The sequence below is a fragment of the Zingiber officinale genome, chromosome 11A (assembly GCF_018446385.1).
Source record: "Zingiber officinale cultivar Zhangliang chromosome 11A, Zo_v1.1, whole genome shotgun sequence".
NCBI lineage: Eukaryota > Viridiplantae > Streptophyta > Magnoliopsida > Zingiberales > Zingiberaceae > Zingiber > Zingiber officinale.
This window is the reverse complement of record NC_056006.1, coordinates 97,492,875-97,515,566: the sequence shown is the minus strand read 5'-3', so window position 1 is coordinate 97,515,566 and position 22,692 is coordinate 97,492,875. Positions and strand designations below refer to the sequence as shown.

Sequence of the window (22,692 nt, the reverse complement as noted above, 5' to 3'; positions counted from 1 at the left end):
GACAGCATCTATATAATATTTAAATTAAATGACAATAATTCATCTTCGACAATTCCACGCGTTAGTCGAAATTCGGCAAGTGCACAGTAGACTTTGACTTGGAAATTAGAAGTCCACCACAAAGAATGTCACCGTCAGAAATTAAATTAAATGACAACATATCTTTTTAGTTTAAAATCAATGCATTTTAGTTTAATATCTGAAATAATATAAATATTTATTTATTTATTTCTCTGACGATGACATATAGTTTGCTAAATTAAACAAACATAAATTTTTTATTTCTCTGTTTAATTCTGCAAGTAATATTTTTTTTTTAAAAAAACATCTGTATAGTATTAAACTTTCCCTGTATTGCATAAGCAATATTTTGTTGGCTCATTTGATTGAATGGCCTCACTCAATTCATCCTTGACATAAACTAATTTAATAATCGAATCTCTAATATTGGCTAGTAAATGGCCAAAACTAAAAATAGTAAATCTTGATAGTTAAATCATGGGCTAGTGAATCATCAAGATTGAATAAAAAAACTAAATCTTAACTCGTAATTCAGGTGTTAAAGTTTTATTAGGATACTAATTTTGATCCTCTTTTCCTAAAGTCATTACCATTGCAGTAGTGGCGAGGGCTTCCTCTGTTCTCACTAGTCTTCCCTCGTCATTGTCCACCGTAGCGTCTCCGACTCTTCCGCATTGTAGAATTTTTTTTTTTTCTGAAAACTGCATTTATTGCCTCCCCATTTATAATTCAATGTGATTAGAGCTGTCACAAGGGGTCAATTCGTAACGGGATGAGTCGGCCTATGACGGATCAATCATTTAACAGGACGGGATGAGCTAACCCGTCAATATGACGGATTAAAAAATTTTCAATCCAACTCAATTCAAGACGGATTCCGAATTTGACGGACCAATTCGTGGTCCCATTAATTTTTTTTTAAAAAAATTAATAAATATTTCATATCTTCAACATTTTACTTCGAAAAGATTTAATCAATTAAATATATCCATAAATATATATTTTAAATATAAATGGACGTAAATAAAATTTTATATTGGATGAAAAGTATTATTTTTATTTTAAAATTATAACAAAGAAAGATAATAAAATAACATAAAACTTAGTTTATATGTATTTCTCAACCCGCGAGTCAACCTAAGTCCATCACGGGTCACAAGCCTAAGCGGGTTGACCTACGATGGGTTTGGGTTGATAAAGTTCTAACTCAACATTCTTAAATTATTTGACGGGATGGACCAACCCGACGGATCTAATCCAAATTAACGGTTCTAAATATGATCAGACGACCTAATTCTCTACCGAATAAATTTAGCATATTACATTTGAAATTAGAAAGGGATCTTAGTACAATGATAAAATTATTATCATGCGACTAAAAGATCAATGTTCAAATTTTAAAAATAATCTTTTATAAAACATAAGATAAAATTATATACAATAAACCTTTTCCTAAAAATTTGATGGACTGTCCGTTCTTATATTCCGTTCTTATATTACATTTGAAAATCGTAAGATTTAAATTATGATTCTTTTTTCTTCTATTTTTGATTCACTGCCTGCTCCACTTTCGCAAGACTAACGAGCATGAGGCGATTCACCGGCGAAGCAGAAACAGCTCCTGAAAAGCTGCCACATCCGGGGAGACAATTCTTCCTGCAACACCCTCTTTATCTGGACGCCATCGCTGCCTTCTTCGTTGGTTTCGCCGTTGGGATCCTCCTCTTCCTCCTCTGGCGCTCCCTGCTCCTCCTCCGGAGATTCTTTTTCGCCGGCTGCACCCTCGTCAGTAGAGTCGCTGTCCTGGAGGGAGAGGAGCCGGCGGGAGACGCTCCGATGGTCTTCTGCCCAATGCTCCGTGGGCCGGAGTTCGACCTCTTCATCCATCAACTCCAGCAGGACGGCGTTCCCCGCCCCGCCCAGGTCATCGGCCGCGGTGGCTGCGGCGAGGTCTACGAAGCAGAGCTCCTTCTCGGCGACCGGCCGCTGCGCGTCGCCATCAAAAAGATCGACCTGCCCGCCGACGGCCAAGAGGAGCCCGAGGGGTTCCACTGCCGCATGCGGCAAGTGCAGTCGGAGATCCGGACGGTGGGGCGCATGCGCCACCCCAACCTCCTCCGCCTGCTAGCGCACATTCCGAGCCCGCCCCGCTGCCACTACCTCGTCTACGAGTACATGCCGCACGGTTCTCTGCACGACCTCCTCCGGCGGCGCGGGGCGGCGCTCGATTGGCCGATCCGCCAGAGGATCGCGCTGGGCATCGCCGACGGCCTAGAGTACCTCCACGCGGTGCACCGGCCGCGGGTCATCCACCGCGATCTCAAGCCCGCCAACATCCTACTCGACCGTCACTTCATCCCGCGCATCGCCGACTTCGGGCTCGCCAAAATGACGAGCGGCGGCAACGGCGGCGGCGGGAGCGGATGGACCTCGCGGTCCAACAACCTGGTGGGCACGATGGGATACATCGCGCCGGAGTACTACCGGACGCTGGTCTGTACGGACAAGTGCGACGTGTACAGCTTCGGCGTGATTCTGGCGGTGCTGGTGACGGGGAGGTTCCCGAGCGACAAGTTCTTGGAGGAGATTGAGGAAATGAGCCTAGTGAGTTGGGTCCGGCGGGTGGTGGCGAGCTCCGATGAGGAGTTTGCGGCGGCGATCGACGAAAACTTGCAAGGGAAAGGGTTCGAGGAGCAGATGCTTCTGGTGCTGAAGGTCGCGTGTTTCTGCACCTACGATGACCCCAACCAGAGGCCCGACACTAGGGACGTTCGCCGCATGCTGTCGCAGACAGTCCAATCCACTCACGATAACAACACTTCATGCGCTAGTCACTAGACCGTCTCGAGGGATCAATCCAATCCACTGACAATAATATTAATGATAACAATGAAATTACCCCCATGGACTGGATCAGCTGGTTAAATGCCTGCAGCTTTCCAATGAAGTCGTGAGGTCGAAAGTCGCCAGTTGCACTCGAGGATAAAATCCTTATTTGCCGCGCCAAAAATTCCTTCGATCCCCAATCACCTATCCTGTCCAGCATTAACCGTGATTTACTTCCTCTGAAATTTTATTGGGTCAGGGCTAGGATGGCGATTCCACCTTTTTGCCAATGATAACAATGAAATTGTTTATTTAAACTAGTAACTGGACCTTAAAACTTTTAATTCTGATCAGCTTTGAGAAACAACCAACCAATCCTTCACGACTAAATCAAGAACAGCTAGATTATCTTTCAAACTACTTAATCAAAGTCCCTCCTAAGATATGATTATAAAAATGTGAAAGAAAATCTATTCTAACATTGGTTTAAATTTATAGAAAATTTTACTCCCTGTTGCTCGTCTGTATCTGTGTCTGTATCTGTAGCCCTTCCTTTGGGTCCTCAGCTTCTGTCTGGCTTCCATCAAGAATGCCAAAAATCTCATGTTGGGTAAGGCGACAGTTCTTGCAAAGTGCGAACAGCTTTCTCAGTCGCATGGACTATCATCTTTTTCACCTGTTCATCAGAGAATTCACAGAAAGAACAATGTTGTTATTCGAAATCGATAATATGAACCGGCCATGCAGTGCTTGAATGCGTTCATTTGATTGCGGAATGAAAAGGCGACAGGTAAACCTAGCAAAATGCCATCGATATATGCAGTTTAAATAAGACTTCGTTGCATGTTCTTTGTCAAAAATATCAGACAGAAAATAGAGGGAAAAAATCGTGCATCATGATATTGGATGGGCATTAGCCAATGGGCAAAGCCTCATTACATTTCTTAAGATTTCAAATGATTCAGATGGAAAGTGAAAATTTTCCTATCCACGACCCTTGTGGCTCAACAATAACCTACCACGGAAAACATATCTAAAACTAAATGCTAAGCTGCTGGCTGAATTTATCCTTTAACTTCTTTGTCTATCAAGTATCAGGTCGGGTTATAGGGTGATGGTAAGAGGTGGGACGGACTCCCTATGACATATTATACTTTGGGAGTTTAAAAAATTTGTGACTTGACTACTATTCATCTACACTTCCCAATTTATCTTGTTAGCCGATGAAAAACTTTCGTGGAGCTAAGGACACCTCCAAGATTACTCGGATTATAAGAATGGGATATGGTCAACTTTAACCTAGTTGAACTTATTTTGTCAACTCCTATTAGAGACATTGCTTATATGGCAGTGGTGAACTTCTCCATTTGCTAAGAATTCAATCAACGTTTACCTAACTTCTCCTTGTAAGATTTTTGTACCTGTACACTTGGCAAACCTCATTAGTACAGACAATATTAACCTAATTTAAATCCTTTCCTAAAGACCCACTAAGCCAAACATGACGACTTGCAACATGATTGCATAGACAAAAATAACTATTTTTTATATAAAAAAATTATTTGAAAATAGAATAAAGTTTGTGATCAAAATATCATTGGAATTGAAATATTAAGGTCATTTTTGACACCAAACATAAGATCTGACACTCGAGTGCTTAAATGTGTAATAAAAATTCTTACTTTCTATCATGAGCTAACGACACCATTTAAGTGCCTAAATGTGCAGTTAAAGCAATTTAATTGGAAAAGTATGAGCAAAGGACTAAGTGACATCAATGTTTCACAATTAAACTAAATGTGCAACCGGGTTTTGGTTTTGTTAATTGAGATGGAAAGAATAATACACTTTATTGAAAGATGAGGTATATTTATATACAAGATTAGAAATCTATATTAGAAACTATCTATAATTAGGAAGCTAATTAAGCTAATTAACAATAACATAATTGACAGATATATAACATATATAACACTCTCCCTCAAGTTGAAACACATATACTAATCATATTCAACTTGTTACAAAGATAATCAACCTGAATCCCATTTAAAACTTTTATGAAAATATACCATAGTTTTCTCTAGTCTTCACATATTCTGTAGAAATCAAATTTTGTTGAATTTTCTCATGAATAAAATGACAATCAATTTTAATGTGCTTAGTTCACTTATAAAACACAGAATTTGATGCAATATGATCACACCACAGTTTCGTTGGTACTTAAATTTCAAGTACTATTTCAGTCGAGAGTTGATATATTCACATTATCTCACACACAAACTGTGTCATAGCCCTATATTCAGACATTGCACAGGGTTATGACACAACATTTTATTTTTTACTCTTCCATGAGACTAAATTTTCTCCCACAAAGATACAATAACATGAAGTAAATTTTCTATCCATTTTGGACTCTGCCCAATCTACATCTGAAAAACATTCAATATGAGTGTGTCAATGATTTGCATATATGATATCTCGTCCGGGTGCTCCATTCAAGTAACACAAAATTTGCTCTACCACTATCCAATGATAAACTATTGGAGATGACATAAACTGACTGGCAACACTAACCGGACATGCAATATATAGACGAGTAACGGTAAGGTAATTCAACTTCTTAACCAACCTTCGATATCTCTCAGGATATTCAACTAGCTCCACATCTCTTGTGAAGTGCATGTTCTGAGTCATTGAGCATTACAAGGCTTTGCCTCCAATTTTTCGATCTCGATTCTTAGGTAGAGGACATATTTTCTTTGAGATAAAAATATACTTTTTTTTACTCCTCGTAACATCTACATCCAAGAAATACTTTGGCGCCCATCTTTCGTGTGAAACTAAGTATGAATGAAAGATTTAAGAGATGAGATTCCTGTAGCATCACTTCCAATGATAACAATGTCATCCACATACACAACTAATAGGATGATACCAGCTCTTGACTGCTTGTAGAATACAAAATAGTAAAACTTGCTTTTAGTCATACCAAAATTTTCAACAACCTGACTAAATTTTCCAAACAAAGCATGAGGACTTTGTTTCAAACCATACAAGGACTTTTGAAGACGACAAAGTCGCCCTGACTCCTCCTGAGCGACAAAACCGAGAGGTTGCTCCATATACACTTCTTCCTGAAGATTTCCATGAAGGAAAACATTTTTAATATCAAAGTTGATGTAAAGGACAATGATGAGTAGCAGCCATAACATATGTCAATTTTGCAACAAGAGAAAAAGTGTCACAATAGTCCACACTATAGGTCTGAGCAAAGCCCTTTGCGACAAGACGGGCTGCTTTCAATCTGGCAACTAACCAATCTGGGTTGACTTTAACTACAAACACCCACTTGCATCCAATAGCCTGTTTCCCTGAAGGAAAATCGACCAAGTCCCAAATACCATTGTCATCTAAAGAATTCACATTACATCATACCAACTACGATGAGATATGGCTTCACGGACAATTTTAGGAATAGAAAGAGTTAAGTGTAGCAATAAAAGAATAAGAGGAAGACGACAAGCCGTTATAAGAAACAAACGAAGTAGGATAGGTACACTGGCATTTAACTTTGCTTAACTGGATTTGCTGACGAAGGAGGTGTAGGACCTGAATCAAGAGGTTGACACCTAAAGTAGACTTGAATAATAGGATGCTTGATAGGATTCAGTTTCGATACAGGAGCGGAGGATTTGACAAAATATTATCAATAAATTGTCATTCTTTACTAGACTCAATGTGTCAAGAATGTAGAGGTTTCTAGACTCATGTCTTTTACCAATAATCTTCTTCGTCAAAGGATCCTGAAATAAGCAATGATTTGAAAAAATGAGATGTAATGGTTAAGATTACGAGTTAGCTGGTTGATAGAGAGCAAATTAAAGGATAAATTAGATAAATATAAGATAGAGGATAGAGGAAGCAAAGGGTTAAGGTTGATAGTGTCAGACCCACAAACACAAGATAGAGACCCATATTAGCTAAAGTAATGGTGGGATTATTAGCTGAAAAGTATAAAAGAGACTAGAATTATTGTCATATAATCCGTGACACCAAAATCAATAATCCATTTGGAGGATGAGGAAAGAAGACATGCGTTGTGTTTACCTGAATCAACAATAGCAATGATAGAAGATGATAAAGACTTAAGTGATTCCTAATATTGTGAGAACTAGGCAAATTCATATGCAGAGATAAGAACAGATTTATCAAAGGCTTCATTAGTGGACGCAAAATGGGTCAAGTGTTTTTGTTGATTTTTGTACTGAAGTTCAAATTTCGTATGGCCTAGCTTACGATAGTAGTTGCACACAATACCACTAGAATTTGACGTTCAAGTTTTAAAGTTCTGAGAGCCACTTTCTTTGTTTCCACTATATGACTAGTTGACCTCCACAGCATAAAATTAGAATTGCGACGTACCAAAGCACTACTAAGTAGAACGGATGTAATAATTTATGTACGAAGAATGCGATTAAATACATCTTGTAAAGAGAAGACCTCAGAATTAGAGAGAACTTGTGATTTAATAGAGCAAGGAAGCTTATGATAGTCATTTGCTCTCATTGACGTCGTTGAACCTTCAAGCTAAAGGGTAGAAACATATTAAGCTCCTCATGCCTTCTTGAATGCCATAAAGTAATTTATCAGGGACTGATTTTGTTTTTCCACATAGTAAAAGGCTTTGCATACATCATACATGTGGGAGAGATTTCCTTTTCTAAAGTACAAAAATTCTAGATAATCCATCAGTTCTTTCACAAATTCACAGTGATTGACCAAACCAATTACCTCACTATCAATAGAACTTCAAATCTGAAGAACAAGCGAACATCCTCTGTAAGCCATATCTGCTTTGAATCATCTTTAGGAGGATTATAAGTCAAATGACCATCTTTATTAATACTTCGTAGATAGAGGCGAATAGGCTTACTCCAATCCAAGTAGTTTGAACTATTTAGCTTATGGTCCGTGATTTTAGACATGCATCACATCTGTCACAATAGACGACTTATTTTCAGCTATAAGACCTTGAAACCCAAGAAAAATAGCGGAAGACCAAATAGAGAATACAAAACAAAATAGACAACAAAGTCCAAAGGAAGTCAAAGAAGAGAAGAATTAAAGGATGTTTTAGAAGGCTGCAGCGAAGAAGGCTGCTGGAATCCGAAGGAAGTTTCAGAAGGCTGCAGCGAAGAAGACTGCTGGAATCTGAAGGAGATGAAGACCAGAAAGGGTGAAGAGAAGATCTACTAAGATGCAGCGACTGATGGGCGGCGAGTTGATGAAGGTTATGGCGGAGATGGAACCCTAATTTCGAATTTCTAACGCTCTGATACCACGTTAATTGAGATGGAAAGAATAATACACTTTATTGAAAGATGAGGTATATTTATATACAAGACTAGGAATCTACCTTAAGAAACTATCTACAATTAGGAAGCTAATTAAGCTAATTAACAACTAACATAATTGATAGATATATACAGATATATACTGCTATATATACACTTAACAGATATGTACAGCTAACAGGTTTGATAAGTTCAGTTGCCACAATGCAAAAAAGACAATATAGTTTTTGAAATAGGGCAGGTTATTGATATACAAAGTAACAACTAGATATGGGATTAGGGATGATAAATTTTCTTGCCCCTAAATAAATGGGACCAAGAAGGGGATGAAACTAGTTACGCAACATGAAGCAAGTATGAGATTAAATTTTTATTTCCTGCCATGCTTGTACCACATGAAATATAGTTTGTAATGTGTAAATTTTGTGATATTCATATATTTAGTTTACATTTGTTGCCTTGCCCCCAATCTGACTCACATATGAAGTACGGCATGGGAGAGATGGGAAAGAAGAATTCCTCCCATAACTCACACTGTTATATATGGGACAAGTACAAAAAACTAGAAACCACCCACCCCATTGTCATCCCTATATGGGGCTACTCCAAGTAAAATCCATATGTTGGGCCTCATAGTAAGCAAGTGTAATATTTAAACGACCTTAATGTTGGATAAAAAGATGGAAAAGAAGAATTAAAGAAAAATTATACATCCAAAGTAAAGAGAAAAGATAAATTGGAATTTAATGAAGGCGGCTAACTTCATAAATCAAATCAAACCAAACATTTTACAATAACATAGATCCTGCAAACAAGACTTAAATAACCCTACTATAACTACTCCAATCCAAGAAAAAAGGGAAAGACACCAAGAATGTTGAGTGAGTGACTATCAATCCTAGAAAATATGAATTAACATCAACAATGTTGGTGTTTATCAAATTTTAGGAAATAGAAATTAAAATCAATGACAATAGAAAATCAAGATTAGCATCAAAATCGGCCAGCAATTAGCTCAGTCATTACCAACTCAGCCTTCAATTATTTGATGAGGGTTTATCCAATGCTTTAGTTTCAACAAGGGCATCAAGCTTCAATAGTTTGGTGTGCGATCAAATTGGTCTTCCTACTTGATGCTGATTTGGGGCGTAATAAATATGTCATATTATAATTCAATATCTCTTTAGTCAAATTGATCTTTGAGGATATGGAAGCACTTTTGATCCTTGTTTCTTCCAAGCTGACTAGTTTTATTGGTCAAATTGATTGCAGAACATTAACAACAAAAACCAACATAGAGCCATTGGCTGGGATATATATATGATTCATCAATTGTAAAGCTAGATTGCTTGACACACACTTGAAGCTACAACTACATGCTCCGCTTCACACATTAAAAGCACAAGTATTTGTTCTCAAGCATGAACAAACAGTTTCAAATCAAAATGATACACAAAATATTAAAATTTTTCTGATCTGTGCCTAATCACCACAAAGTAAGCCTACAATGACAGGATTATATGCTGAAGAATAACTAGAGATCATGGGTCATTTAATATGTATCACATGCATCTTTTGGTAACTTGCATGCACGGTTGTCAAGGAAAACCCAAAAACTTGCAAATCAATCATACTCCGTACATGACAGATGATGTCAGGCCTTATGCATGTAAGATATCTCAGACTTTCAACAATTTGATTGAAATAGGCATGATCAAAATATGGCTGATCAGCTTCTAAAAAAAAAAGGACAGCCCGGTGCACGAAGCTTCCGTCATGCGGGGTTCCGGGGAAGGATCCATTGTATGCAACCTTATCCTGTTTTTTTGCAAGAGGTTGTTTCCCGGATTCGAATCCGTAACCTTTTGGTCACATGGCTGATCAGCCTCAATGGATAAATTTTATTGCAACTTAAGAAATACATGCATTCCACTTTTGACTTAAGAAATTTTATTATGACAAAAAAGAGAGTACAATATTACATAAGACTATTTCCCATCATGCACCTTAGACCTCTCAAATACTTCAATCAGCCTAAGATTATTACATGTATGCCCCCTAGGTGACCAAGGAACTTTCATGTATGAATTGACCATGTGCATACAGGCTTGCAACCCTAATATAACTAGTTTTTTTTGTCTTAACAGCTGTAAACATTGCTGACTTCAATTAGACCTTTGTTTAGTTCATGGGAAATCACCAACATGAAAAGTGTCTTCCTCTAACCTCAAAGGGGTTTGATTTTGGTGTCTAGGTAGCAAACCTAAACTTGCATTAGAATTTTGGTTCTAAATTACAGTCCATCTAACATAACATAGATTTGAATTGAACCATGACAAAAAATAATCTTCTAGATGTCAAGATATGTTATTAAGGCAAAGGCGAAGAATGTAAAGGATTGGAATTGCCATGTATTTTTCTTTTTTTCCATGCCAACTGATGTTTGATTGAAAATGTATAAAAATAAATAGAAACAAAAAATTATCTAGATAAACAAGTCTGTAAAATAATATGCTTATCCTTCAGGCTAAATAGAAGTGATTCCGTCCTAAGAAATAGTCCATTACCTATGAGCACACGACAGTTTAAGATCAGTATCACACTGCTACAGCTGTCAGTTGACCAATGAGAGACTGCCAAATGATTTGGCTGGGTAGGAGCGTTGTTAGAGGGATAGAAGTCTTTACCAAGTGGTCACACAGATGGTGATTTTCCAGTGTCACAACCTTTAGTCTTGAGATAATGTACATCATAACCAGATTTGATAGTGATCAAGCAAGTCTGATCAAATAAAATCAAGTTGGGCTTACTTTCGGAAATATCAAATAGAGAATACACTAAGGACCAATCAAAAGATGCTAAAATCAACTTAAAAGTGAAGAGGAGTTGTTATCTGTAAGGTAAATGATTCAAAAATCCACTTGTACACATCATCAGAATAAGATGCTATTAACAAAAAGAGCAAACCTCTAGTTTGTCTTCTTTGGCTCTGTGATTTTTCGGAAGCAATCTGAAGTCCTCAGTTAAATGGATGCACTGATCAATATTTTCTGGTGAAACAAAGTCTATTGCAATCTTGGTACAGGACTGCAAAGAGAAATTTTTGGATTAGTGAAATATTTACTAGACAAAAACATAAATCCCAGATATCTAAATAGCCAAACCTTTGTACCTTCAAATTTCTCACTTGGTGAGGACATCCAGCAGGAATAAAAACAGCTTCACCAAGTTGTTGTGTGAAAGTCCATGGTTCAATTCCTATATCATTTCAATTATTAGGATACAATTATTGAAGAAAATGTAGAAATCTAGAATGTCATATCACTTAAAACTACTAACCAAATTCCTCCTTGAGCTTCCTTTTGTGTTTTCTAGTCAGGTAAAATGTTTCATCATGGATGGGATTAAATACCTGATCACAATAAGAGAAGGATAAGTTCTTATCTCATTGTTGGAGGCACTAACTATTAAAGATACCACTTGGGACAATAACCAACCTGTTCAACTGGAGAACAATAAACATGTCGGAATTCTTTTGAATGATTCTTGAGGTAAGCTTGTAAAGCAGGAACATCTTCTCTCCTAAAGATATCCCATAAAGCTCCTGCATTTTCTATTGAACCCTTTAAATCATCTGTCAGCTCTGGAACTATACAGTCTATCTCTTCTCTCCAATCTTGATTCATTTCAGCCTCATCAACATTAACATCTTGAAGTTGCTCCATTAAATCTTGAGCTTTGTGCCTTCTCTTTAGAACTTTTATTGCAGCTTTTTGCTTCCGAGAAAGTATTACTTCACTAGTGTGCATTAATATATTTACCTAGCAAAGAAAAAATGTAACCTCCACTTACAAGATTATCTCATTATGAAACAACTGGTGTTGTGCACTATTAAGGGAGATAAGAAGAATAATTATATGCGGATAAGACAATTTAATCAATTGAAGCAGGCTAATTTTAAAAATTCCCAGAAATAAAAGGGTTCCGAATTAACAATGACACTAAAGAGCATGGTAATTATACTGATTTGCAGCTGGCACAGATAAAGAACATGAAAAGAAGCCCAAGTTCTGAAGGAAGATTTACATTCACTAATTCCCTTGAAGCAAGTTACTGGAAAAAAAAATAAAAATAAAAATAAAAACTAATAGCAGGCAGTAGTTCTATGATATTTTGCAATCAGGATAAAAAATAGAAACATTTTAAGAAATGAGGATCTTAAATCAGTAATGGTAGCAGTTTTAGAAAGAAGATTCAAGAAACAATTTATCAAAAAAAAAAGCTCTGGAAGCTATTTTTCAGTTGAAATCTTTAGCCTTTTCAGTCAATGTATCACATGCATGATTTATCCTCTTTTTAGAAAAAAGTCACAAGAACGATTCTAATTGGTTACATGTCTGACTATTGTCACTTTTAGCAGAAAAAATGCAGAGATTTTTTACATTAGATGGGAGACATTGAGCCAAAATGTCCATCAAACAAAAAAAACAGTAAAAGTTCTGCAGCTTCTAAAATTGTAAAATATTGAAGTATATAAAAGATAATAATAGGGAATAGACATATCAGCTAAGATACTCGCATTCAGAATTTCCTCTCTTCAACCTGTAGACATACATGGCATACGTACAAGTATAAAATGAGTCCAACTAACCGGACTTGTCTATTTTCAAAGCCGTATCAAGCAGAGAATGTTTGCAGCCTTTCCAGTAAGCCCCCATGAGAAATTCAAAACGATGATGAAGATCTAACCACCTTAGTTAGAAATCAGATAGCAACCTTAAATTGAAAAGCAAAAGCTTGCAAAGTCCTTTGATAGCCTATCACTATGAAGAAGCAAAAGGAAGTGACATTAGATCAAGACCCTTCTCTACTTTGGAATTGTTATTTGAGATAAAAAGAATCAGTATTCTTTATAGAAGTGTGAGGCATATTTATATACAAAAATGAAGCTATGTTAGGAAAGAATCTAAGGGAACTATAATTAGGCTAATATATTAACTAATATATACAGATAATATTCCCTCTCAAGTTGGATCATAGATATTAATTATGTCCAACTTGTTACAAAGATAATCAACCCGGACCTTATTTAAAACTTTTGTGAAGATGCCCCCTAGTTGTTCTCCGATCTTCACATATCTTGTAGAGATCAAGCCTTACTGAATTTTCTCACAAACATAATGACAATCAATTTCAATGTGCTTAGTTTGCTTATGAAACACAAGATTCGATACAATATGAAGAGCAACTTGGTTATTACACCACGGTTTTACTGGTAATGAAATGTTAAGTCCTACTTCAGTCATGAATTGATATATCCACATTATCTCACACACAGATTGTGTCATAACCCTATATTCCGACTCTGCACTAAATCGTGACACAACATTATGCTTCTTACTCTTACTAAATTTCCTTGACAAAGATATAATAATTTGAAGAATATCTTCTATCCATTTTGGAACATGCCTAATATGCATCTAAAAAACATTCAATATGAGTGTCCTTGATTTCCATATACGATACTCCCTCCGGGTACTTCCTTCAAGTAATACAAAATTTCCTCTAACACTGCCCAATAGAGATGACAAAAACTGATTGACAACACTAACCGAATATACAATATCTAGACGAGTCACGGTAAGATAATTCAACTACCAACCAACCTTCGATATCTCTTAGGATGTTCAAATAGCTTCCCTCTCCTGTGAGGTACATGTTCTGAGTCATTGGAACACTACAAGACTTTGCCCCTAATTTTCCTGTCTGTTAATAGGTCGAGAACATATTTTCTCGGAAATAGAAATATATATTTTTTACTCCTCGTAACTTCAACACCTTAATATCCCAAGTCTTTTGTGTGAAACTGAGTATGAATAAAAAATTTATGAGATGATATTCTCGTAGTTTCACTTCCAGTAATAACAATATCATCCACGTACAAAACTAACATAATGATACCAACTCCTAACTGCTTGTATAATACACAATGGTCAAACACACTTTTCATCATACCAAATTTTCCACAGCCCAACTAAATTTTCCAAACCAAGTACGAGGACTCTATTTCAAACCATACAAAGATTTTCGAAGACGACAAACTCACTCTGACTCCTTGTAACAAAACCTGGAGATTGCTCCATATGAAGATCACCATAAAGAAAAACATTCTTGATATCAAGTTGATGTAAAGGCTAATGATGAGTAGCGGCCATTGAAATAAACAATAGAATCAACTTTACAACAAGAGAATCTCAAAATAACTCACACTATAGGTTTGACCCATCCAGATTGACTTTAACTGTGAATACTCATTGGCATCCAATAGGCCATTTCTCTAAATGTAGATTGACCAAAGTCTCGAGTGTCATTCTCATCTAAAGCATTCATGTCCTCTGTTATTGCATTTTCCAACCAGAATGAAATATGACCTGACAGACAGTTTTAGGAATACAGATAGAGTCAAGTGAAGCAATAAAAGAACAAGTGGAAGACGACAAATCATTAAAAGAAAAAAAGAAGTAGGATAAACACACTGGTGTTTACCTTTACATAATGACAAAGTAGTAGGTGCAGGACATGGTAGCAAAAGGAGAATACGCTTGCCCCCAGTGCCTCCGCCAATCTGTCCTAGGGCCAATACGGAGGAGGTAAATCACGGGCGACTACTAGCCTTTGGAATAGTGACTAGCACATAAGGGAGGCAATTACCTCGACTTTGTCGAGATTCGAACCCTAGACCTCATGGTGGCAACACTTCATGCGCTAGCCACTAGACCGTCCCGAGGGGACAAAAGAATCAAGAGGTTGTCGCTTAGAGTAAACTTGAATAATTGAAGGCTTGATAAGAGCCGGTTCTGGGACAGGTGCGGAGAATGTGATAGAATTCATCAACAAATCATCATTCTCCCTTTGACTTGTCGGAATATGTGAGGACGGGAAATAAGGTGTGTTTTCCATAAAGGTAACATCACTTGAGATAAGATATTTATTAATACTGGGGCAATAACACCTAGAACCTTTCTAAAGTCCAGAATAACCAAGGAAGATACACTTTAAAGACTTGGGATCAAATTTAGTGACATGCAGACGAACATCCCGAATAAAACAAATGCTACCAAGTATCCTAAGGTTAACAGGAAAGAACGACTTATTGGGGAAAAGGGTTTTGTAAGGGATCTCATCATGAAGAACAAAGGATGACATGTGGTTGAGAAAATATGTTGTAGAAACTACACCAACCCAAAAAGGTTCGAGAACATCTATTTGAAATAAAAGCGTCTGTGCAGTTTCAAGATGTCTGTTTTTAGCCACACCATTTTGGCATGAAGAATTAAAACGAGAGGTTTCATAAAGCATGTCATTCTGACCCATATGACCCATATAAGATTGGAATAAATCGTACGCATATTCCTTAGCATTATTACTTCATAAAGTACGAATGGTGAACTGAGTTTTAATCTCAGCATAAAATGCCCTTGATAGAGAAAATAACTCAGAACGACTTTTCATTAAATATAACTAAATTACACGAGAATAATCTTCCATAAAAGTAACAAAATACCTAAAACCAGGTTTAGACAAACTAGGATAAGGAGCCCAAATATCAGCATAAACTAATTCAAAAAGAATAGTAGTACGCTTATTTACTCTAGGACTCAAACTAAGACGGTGATGTTTTGTAAACTAACACGACTCACAATCTAATAAAGACACCTTACCATATTATGGACAAAGTTTTTTTGAGCAAAGGAAGAGATGGATGTCCCAACCTACGATGAGCCTCAAAAGGAAAACTGACACTCGAGCGAGCAAAAGAATTTTGGAGCGGTGTCAAGAATGTAATGGCCTCCAAACCCATATCCTTTACCAATAATCTTCTACGTCAAAAGATCCTGAAATAAGCAATGATTAGAAAAAAATGAGATACAACATTTAAGATTATGAGTTAGTTGACTGATAGAGAACAAATTAAAGGATAAATTAGGTAAATGTAAGATAGAGCACAGAGGAAGCAAAGGAGTAGGATTGATAGTGCTAGACTCACAAATACAAGATAGAGACCCATCAGCTAAAGTAACGATAGGAGTGTTAGATTTAATTTAAAAAAGGGCAGCCAGGTGCAGGAAGATCCCGCCATGCAGGGTCCCGGGAAAAGATCCATTGTACGCAGCCTTACCCAAAAAAGTTAGATTGAAATTGAAAAATCTTTTGGAGGATGAGAAAGAAGACATGTATTTTATTTACCAGAATTAGTAATAGCAGTAACAGAGGGAGATGAAGACTTAAGTAATTCCTAATATTTTGAGAACTTAGTAAATTCATATGTAGAGATAAGGACCGATTTATCAGAGACATCATTAGTGGACGCAATATGGGCCAAGCGTTTTTGTTGATTTTTGTACTAAAGCTTTCTAAACTCAAACTTCGTATGAGCTGACTTACGATAGTAGTTGCACATAATACCATCCGAATTCGATGTTCGGGTTTTAAAGTCCTGTGAGCCATCTCTTTGATTCTACTGTGATTAGTTAATCTTCCAAGCACATAATTAGTATTGCGACTTACCAAAGCACTATTAAGCGGAACAAATACAGTACTTTCTGTAAGAAGAACACAACTAAATACATCTTATAAAGAAGAGACCTCAGAACCTGAGAAAACTTGTTACTTAGATAGCCATATGCTTTTGTTGATGTTGTTGAACTTTCACATCAAGGCTAAAGGGCAGCAACATATTAAACTCCTCATATGTCTTCTTGAACGCCGTAAAATAATTGATCAAAGGTTGATTTTGTTTTTCCACACGGTAAAATGCTTTGCAAACCTTATACCTGCGAGAGAGATTCCCTTTTCGAGGACAAAAATTCCAAGTAATCCATAAGTTATTTACAAATTTACAATAATTGACCAAACCAATTACTTCACTATCAATACCGAATATAAAGGAACAAGCGAGCATCCTCTCTAAGTCATGTCTACTTCGAATCATCTTGAGGAGGGTCATCAGTCAAATGACCATCTTTGTAAATACTTCGTAGATAAAGACGACCACCTTAGTCCAATCCAAATAGTTCGAACCATTTATCTTACAGTCCATGATTTTAGACATCACACAGACCACATCCGTCACTATAGAAGACTTATTTTCAGCCATAAGACCTTATCCCAAAGGAAGTCAAATAAGAGAAGAATACAACAAGTACAGACAAACTCACGAGCACAAGAAGGAAGACCGAACCAAATATCAGCATTGGTTGCTAGCACGTAGAGGCTCCAATAACTATCAAAAAACACGTCACGAGTGGGGCAAGAAATCATATCAAGGGAGAATGCACAATGTCCGGTAAATCGCGTCTAGGGAGAACGCTCCAAGAAACCAAGTCGAGGAAACCAATACAACAGTGGATGCTTGGCACATGAGACGACGCGACCTGCAATCACGCATAGGTGTTGTTTGCATTGAGGAATGCAGAGCAGATAAAGCAAGGCTAGAGGCAGTGGTGGAGATGTTGAGATCGACGAAGATGGCAAGAAAGGCGTCTAGGGTTAGATCACCGTAGCGTGCCTTGTCGCGATTGAGGGCATCAAGGATGAACCTGAAGAAGGCTAGGTCACAGGGGCCAGGATTCAACTGCACTAGGGTCAGAGACACGTAATGACTTTTGCGGCGAAAAGCCGCGCTGTTGCATGTACGTGACAAGGAGTGTCGTTGTATGTGACAGGAAGAAGAGGCGGATATGGAACCCTAATTTTTAATCCCTAATTTCGAAATGACTCTGATACCATGTTATTTGAGATAAAAAGAATATGCATTCTTTATTGAAGAGTTAGACATATTTATGTATAAACTAGGAATCTTAGGAAAGAATTTATCTTAGGAAACTATAATTATGTTAATTGACAACTAGCTAATTAACGGATATATTAACTAATATATATAGATAATAGGAATGTTGTATGAAATACAACTTCTCCGTGAGGCTACCATCATAGAGAAGCGAAGAACAGAGGCATTATAGAGAAGCAAGAAGAGTGCTTCAAAGTTGGAAGAGGACAGATCGGAAGGAATACAAAGAGGTGAAAGAAAGGAAAAGACAGAACTGTGTTGTGTGTATAAGAATGAGGAAAAAGTAACTTCTACATATCAAGTCTCCATGTTTTTTAACTGAGAATAATATAATTAATAGAAGAGCAATCAATGTATTAAATAATTATACGATTCCGTAAAAGGAAGTAACTAATGATCAATCTTGGTGACTTGTTGCCAAATTACTTAATTCTAATTCTATCACCTTATCATATTAACATTAGCATCGGACAAGAAATCAACTTTTAATATCATATACATATAATCTCCATTGAGATTTATAAAAGAATATATCATTGATAATATGCAAATTAATTCATTTTACTACATTGACTAATGTTTTTATATCTCCCTCTACCCTTAAGTTTACAGTCTAATAGATAAATATCTTGTAATTGATATATTGAAATTCTATTAAATTATTTTTCTGATTAAAAATTAATAATGATTGCAAGTACAAAAAAGTACCCAAAATTATTCATTTTAAGCTTTGTCGCGCCCTGTAACAGTGTCTTTGAACTTGTTTTTGCTAAGTCACCATCTTCCTACTTTGAAAGATCAAATGTGAAACATCTAATTCCATATCCATGTTGGACACTCATACCCAAGCCCAAGTAACATAGCATTTTAAAATTCAATCTTAGCCACACATATGAAGGTCCGAAAGAGTGTGTCCATGTTCAGCAACTTTAAAGATAATTATAAATGAAATATAACATATCAAAGAAAGAAAATGGTGCATTAAGGTCATTAATGTTTATCCAATTATTATCCCTTTCTCGAATCTAGAGGATGGATATGGAATCCAAATTTGAGAGAGATTTGCTTTATCTCAATCTTAGCAATCATGGTCCTGAGATTTGTGTTAATCCATCATTTGTATGCAAAAAAGCATTTTAACACTATGAATACAAACGTAGAAGCAAAAATTGTTAGCTTACTGCATCAGAGACATCACAGTGAATCTTGGTTACAGAATCTCCCCTCTCAAGCTCTTCTTCAATTCCATATGCAATGTATGATTTTGGTCCCACATCCAACTTTAATACATCTTTGGGAAGTGCAGCAGCAACGTTCAATGGACCATTATGTGGATTTGTATATTCTTGAAGAGGTAACACATTAATATACTCAATTCCATGGCTTGGTAACAAATCCTCCAAATTGCTGGAAGTTGGCCAATCCTTCAATTTGAGCATCTCAGGCCACATATTACTATACACCCTTCCCTTTGTGTATCCTTTGAAAAATAGCTGAGGATCTATTTCTACCTGAAAAACAAACAATAATCATGTCAATTGAATATGATGCCTATAGACTACAGAAATGATTTGGCTAATGCATAATAAGAAGTAGAATATATCAATGTGTTCCTTATGATTTAAGAGCTAACCTCGCAGCAAGCTAAACAATCAGTAGCCCGTACACGTGATAAATCAGTTGGAATATTACTCTTAAACATTGTACTCCACATATGTGATGGCTCCCAGATCAAACGTGATTCCTCAAGCACTCCCCTAATAATGACTGGTTCTCCGTTGAGCCAATGCCTCCGGAAGTGCTTTTGATCACCATTCTTAATATCACTTGCCAATGGACTATATAAGTAATTATCCATATCATTCCTTCTGAAAGAAGCTCTCCTTGAATTTTTTGTTGTGGAACATGCACACTCACTCTCGACTTTTTCAATAGAATTATATGTCTGGGTTGGACCAAAGATTTTGATTGATTCCTCTGCTTGCAGTTCCAAATCAACCAAGAAATTCTTAGGAAACAGGTGTTTCAATTCAAGATGAGAAGCACCACATCCACCAACCAATGTATGAGGACACGGAATGATTCCACTTGCATTCACTTTCCAGCTAGTAAAATGATCAGAATCATTAAGCAAGCTATCCTCTTTTTTATTAGTGAAATTTTGTGGCTGCCCACCATGCATGTAATCTTGACCTCTGTTAAGAAAATTGAATGTCATTTGCTCACCCGATGCTTGAAGGTTATTATCACGGATATCGCGACAACATCCAAGACACAAGTCATATGAACAACTTGAACAACTTCTGTGAAGGTCGAAGATGGAAGTTCTACAATTGTCGCTTATCAAATTGAAAAGAAAAGCAAAGAGAGAGAAAAAGAAACAAAGGTCAATTCCACAAACAATTGAATTCATAGGGAAAATAAGGAAGAAATAAGGCCAAATCAAACTAAATGGCGGAAGTCACGTACCAGAAAATCCGTTCATCCCTTCCACAAATTGCATAATCTGGTTGCAGGTCACACATTTGAATTCCTGTTGAAAATAGTAATGAGCATATATTTCAAAATTATGGATGTGCAGCTCTGAGATTTGGCACCTCTGATCTTGGCCTCTATCTTCATCTCCATAAACTGTTCTTGGTTCAATTGTTTTAGACCAGGCAGTAGATAGTGCAACATGTAACCAGCATATTTAATCTTGTCAGATTTGCCCACATCATTGGTTAAAACCTGTTCATCATTTCCAAACAAAACACAAGCTCCTTACAGACTACTCAAAATAATGAACCGAAGTAAACTATAGGTAATACAAAATCAACTCGAGAAAAGAAGTCCAGACCAAAGACGAGCTACTCTCCCTCAAGCAAATAAGACAATTGCATCTTTCACGGCAGAAAGGACAGGCCTTTGCTACCATATCATCGGGCATATGCGGATACCTAAAACCCCAAAAATGAAACCTTCATTGTAATGCCATGATCTAAGAGCGAAGGAGCAGAGCAAAATAGTAGCAGCAGAGATATGTGTACCAGAGCCGGATGCAAGAGGCGCAGTAGCTTCTGCTCCTGCAACTGGAGCACAGAATGGTGGAAACGCGTGCCTTCCTGCATTGGTGGCACATTCTCCTTCCGAACTTCATTCATATTCGAAAAAAGGGAGTTAGAATAAATGGCAGATAGACGAGGAACGAAATAGATATGTTAGAGGGAAAAAAAAAAAATGACCTTCCTAGGGCTCACCGTCAAGGTCGTTCTTTTCCTCTTCATCACCTCCACCGACACCATCATTGTTCGCACTCACGGGAAGTAGAAGCAGCAGCGGTAGCAATTGAGGGGGATGCACCTTGCGGCGGCTAATTATTCCTCGGGGAACGATTCAGGGTTGTTAGGCGTCGCACATCATCGGCATCAACTCTTGCGTTTGTTGATAAATTATTCCAGATCCGGATGGACGACGAATCTTTTCTTTCTTACAGCCCACGCGATCGGTTTATTTCGTTGCCTATACGGTTAAGCTACCAAAATTGGATGAATGAAATACGGTAATTAATTAACTTAAACTTTCTTAGTTATTAAAATGATTATTTTCCTTTTTTATAAAGAAAAAAAATACGGAACGAATTATTAAATTATTAAATTTTAATTTATTAATTAATTAGTTTAATATTATAAGATTGTTTAGAACTAAGTTTGATTGAAGTTTTCTACTTTTCTTGATAAAAATAATTTATAAAATTTATTCATAGATATTATTATTTATGAATATTATTTATTTATAAACATAACAGATTAAACATATGCCTATTTAATTTAATAAATTATTTAAATTTATTTATATTGAATGAATGTAAATAATTTTTATTAAATCGATTACTAAATTTATTGTATTTACATGCTGATAAAATATTAATTGACTTATCAAAATCTTCCGCAATTAACTGAAGTCAACAAAAGAACATTTGAATTTCCAAAACAGACAAATGGTGCATTATAGTTTATAATTTACCTTTGTAACAAAAGAATTCCATGATCCAAATCAATTAATCATTTTAAGAGTATTTCAGTCAATTTTTATAAAATTATCAAATTGATTTGGAAATTTTTACCTATAAATATCCCAATTCAAGTATTTCTAGTGTTGTTGTAATGGCTGTAATGGTGAAAAATAAGAGGTAAAAAAAGAACGTTGAAACTTGGGTAAAGAATAAGGAAAATTTCACTATAAAAATTTCCTGATTTACCGATGGAATTCATCGATGGAATACTATTCCGTTGCTAGTTATTATACTTACCGACGAAATTGAATTTCCGTCGAAAAAATTTAGGTTTACCGATGGAATAAAAATTCCGTCGTAAAACCCGTTATTCTAGCCAAAAAAACCACGAAACCCTGGGGGTTACCGACGGAATTTGATTTCCGTCGATAACCCCCGACGGAATATGAAATTCGTCGGGGATTACCGATGGAAATCAAATTCCATCGGTAATCGTGCAAAATACTAGGGCACGTGCGATCCCTTTCTTTTCTCCCGCGCACGCGTTTGCTCTCTCCGACGACGGCAGCGGCTAATTATTCCTCGATTGGGGAACGATTCGGGTTGTTAGCGGTTTTCCACTCTTGCGTCGCACATCATCATCATCA

At 36.7% G+C, this 22,692-nt stretch overlaps 2 protein-coding genes across 8 annotated transcripts; one reads left to right on the top strand and one right to left on the bottom strand.

Moving 5' to 3' along the window:
- Nucleotides 1-1,608: 1,608 nt before the first annotated feature.
- LOC122031666 (leucine-rich repeat receptor-like serine/threonine/tyrosine-protein kinase SOBIR1) lies at nt 1,609-2,859 on the top strand. The gene has a single exon (XM_042590755.1). It carries the CDS (start codon nt 1,609-1,611, stop codon nt 2,857-2,859), a length of 1,251 nt encoding a protein of 416 aa, XP_042446689.1.
- A 201-nt stretch (nt 2,860-3,060) lies between these two features.
- LOC122031769 (lysine-specific demethylase JMJ25-like) lies at nt 3,061-21,520 on the bottom strand. Of its 7 annotated transcripts, none has more exons than XR_006125860.1 (13): nt 21,276-21,520; nt 21,081-21,184; nt 20,891-20,990; nt 20,649-20,781; nt 20,521-20,584; nt 19,685-20,390; nt 19,233-19,562; nt 11,699-12,022; nt 11,541-11,613; nt 11,366-11,459; nt 11,169-11,288; nt 10,769-10,982; nt 3,061-3,523 (listed from the first exon to the last, which is right to left on the bottom strand). XR_006125860.1 is itself a non-coding variant. In XM_042590901.1 (12 exons), exons 1-12 carry the CDS (start codon nt 21,336-21,338, stop codon nt 3,449-3,451), a joined length of 2,178 nt encoding a protein of 725 aa, XP_042446835.1. In that variant the 5' UTR covers nt 21,339-21,519; the 3' UTR covers nt 3,061-3,448. The 7 variants fall into 7 exon arrangements, 1 of the variants encoding a protein (XP_042446835.1); XR_006125861.1 differs by lacking the exon at nt 10,769-10,982 and adding an exon at nt 7,639-7,841; XR_006125856.1 differs by having other exon boundaries at nt 11,374-11,459.
- Between the last annotated feature and the right edge of the window lie 1,172 nt (nt 21,521-22,692).

Coding starts and splice junctions, on each gene's coding strand:
- LOC122031666 (XM_042590755.1), top strand. CDS start 1,609: ATGAGGCGATTCACCGGCGAAGCAGAAACAGCTCCTGAAAAGCTGCCA.
- LOC122031769 (XM_042590901.1), bottom strand. CDS start 21,338: ATGATGGTGTCGGTGGAGGTGATGAAGAGGAAAAGAACGACCTTGACG. Junction 12,023..19,232: donor ACTGTGATGTCTCTGATGCA/GTAAGCTAACAA, acceptor TTTCTTTGCTAG/GTAAATATATTAATGCACAC. Junction 3,524..11,168: donor CCAAAGAAGACAAACTAGAG/GTTTGCTCTTTT, acceptor TCTGATGAACAG/GTGAAAAAGATGATAGTCCA.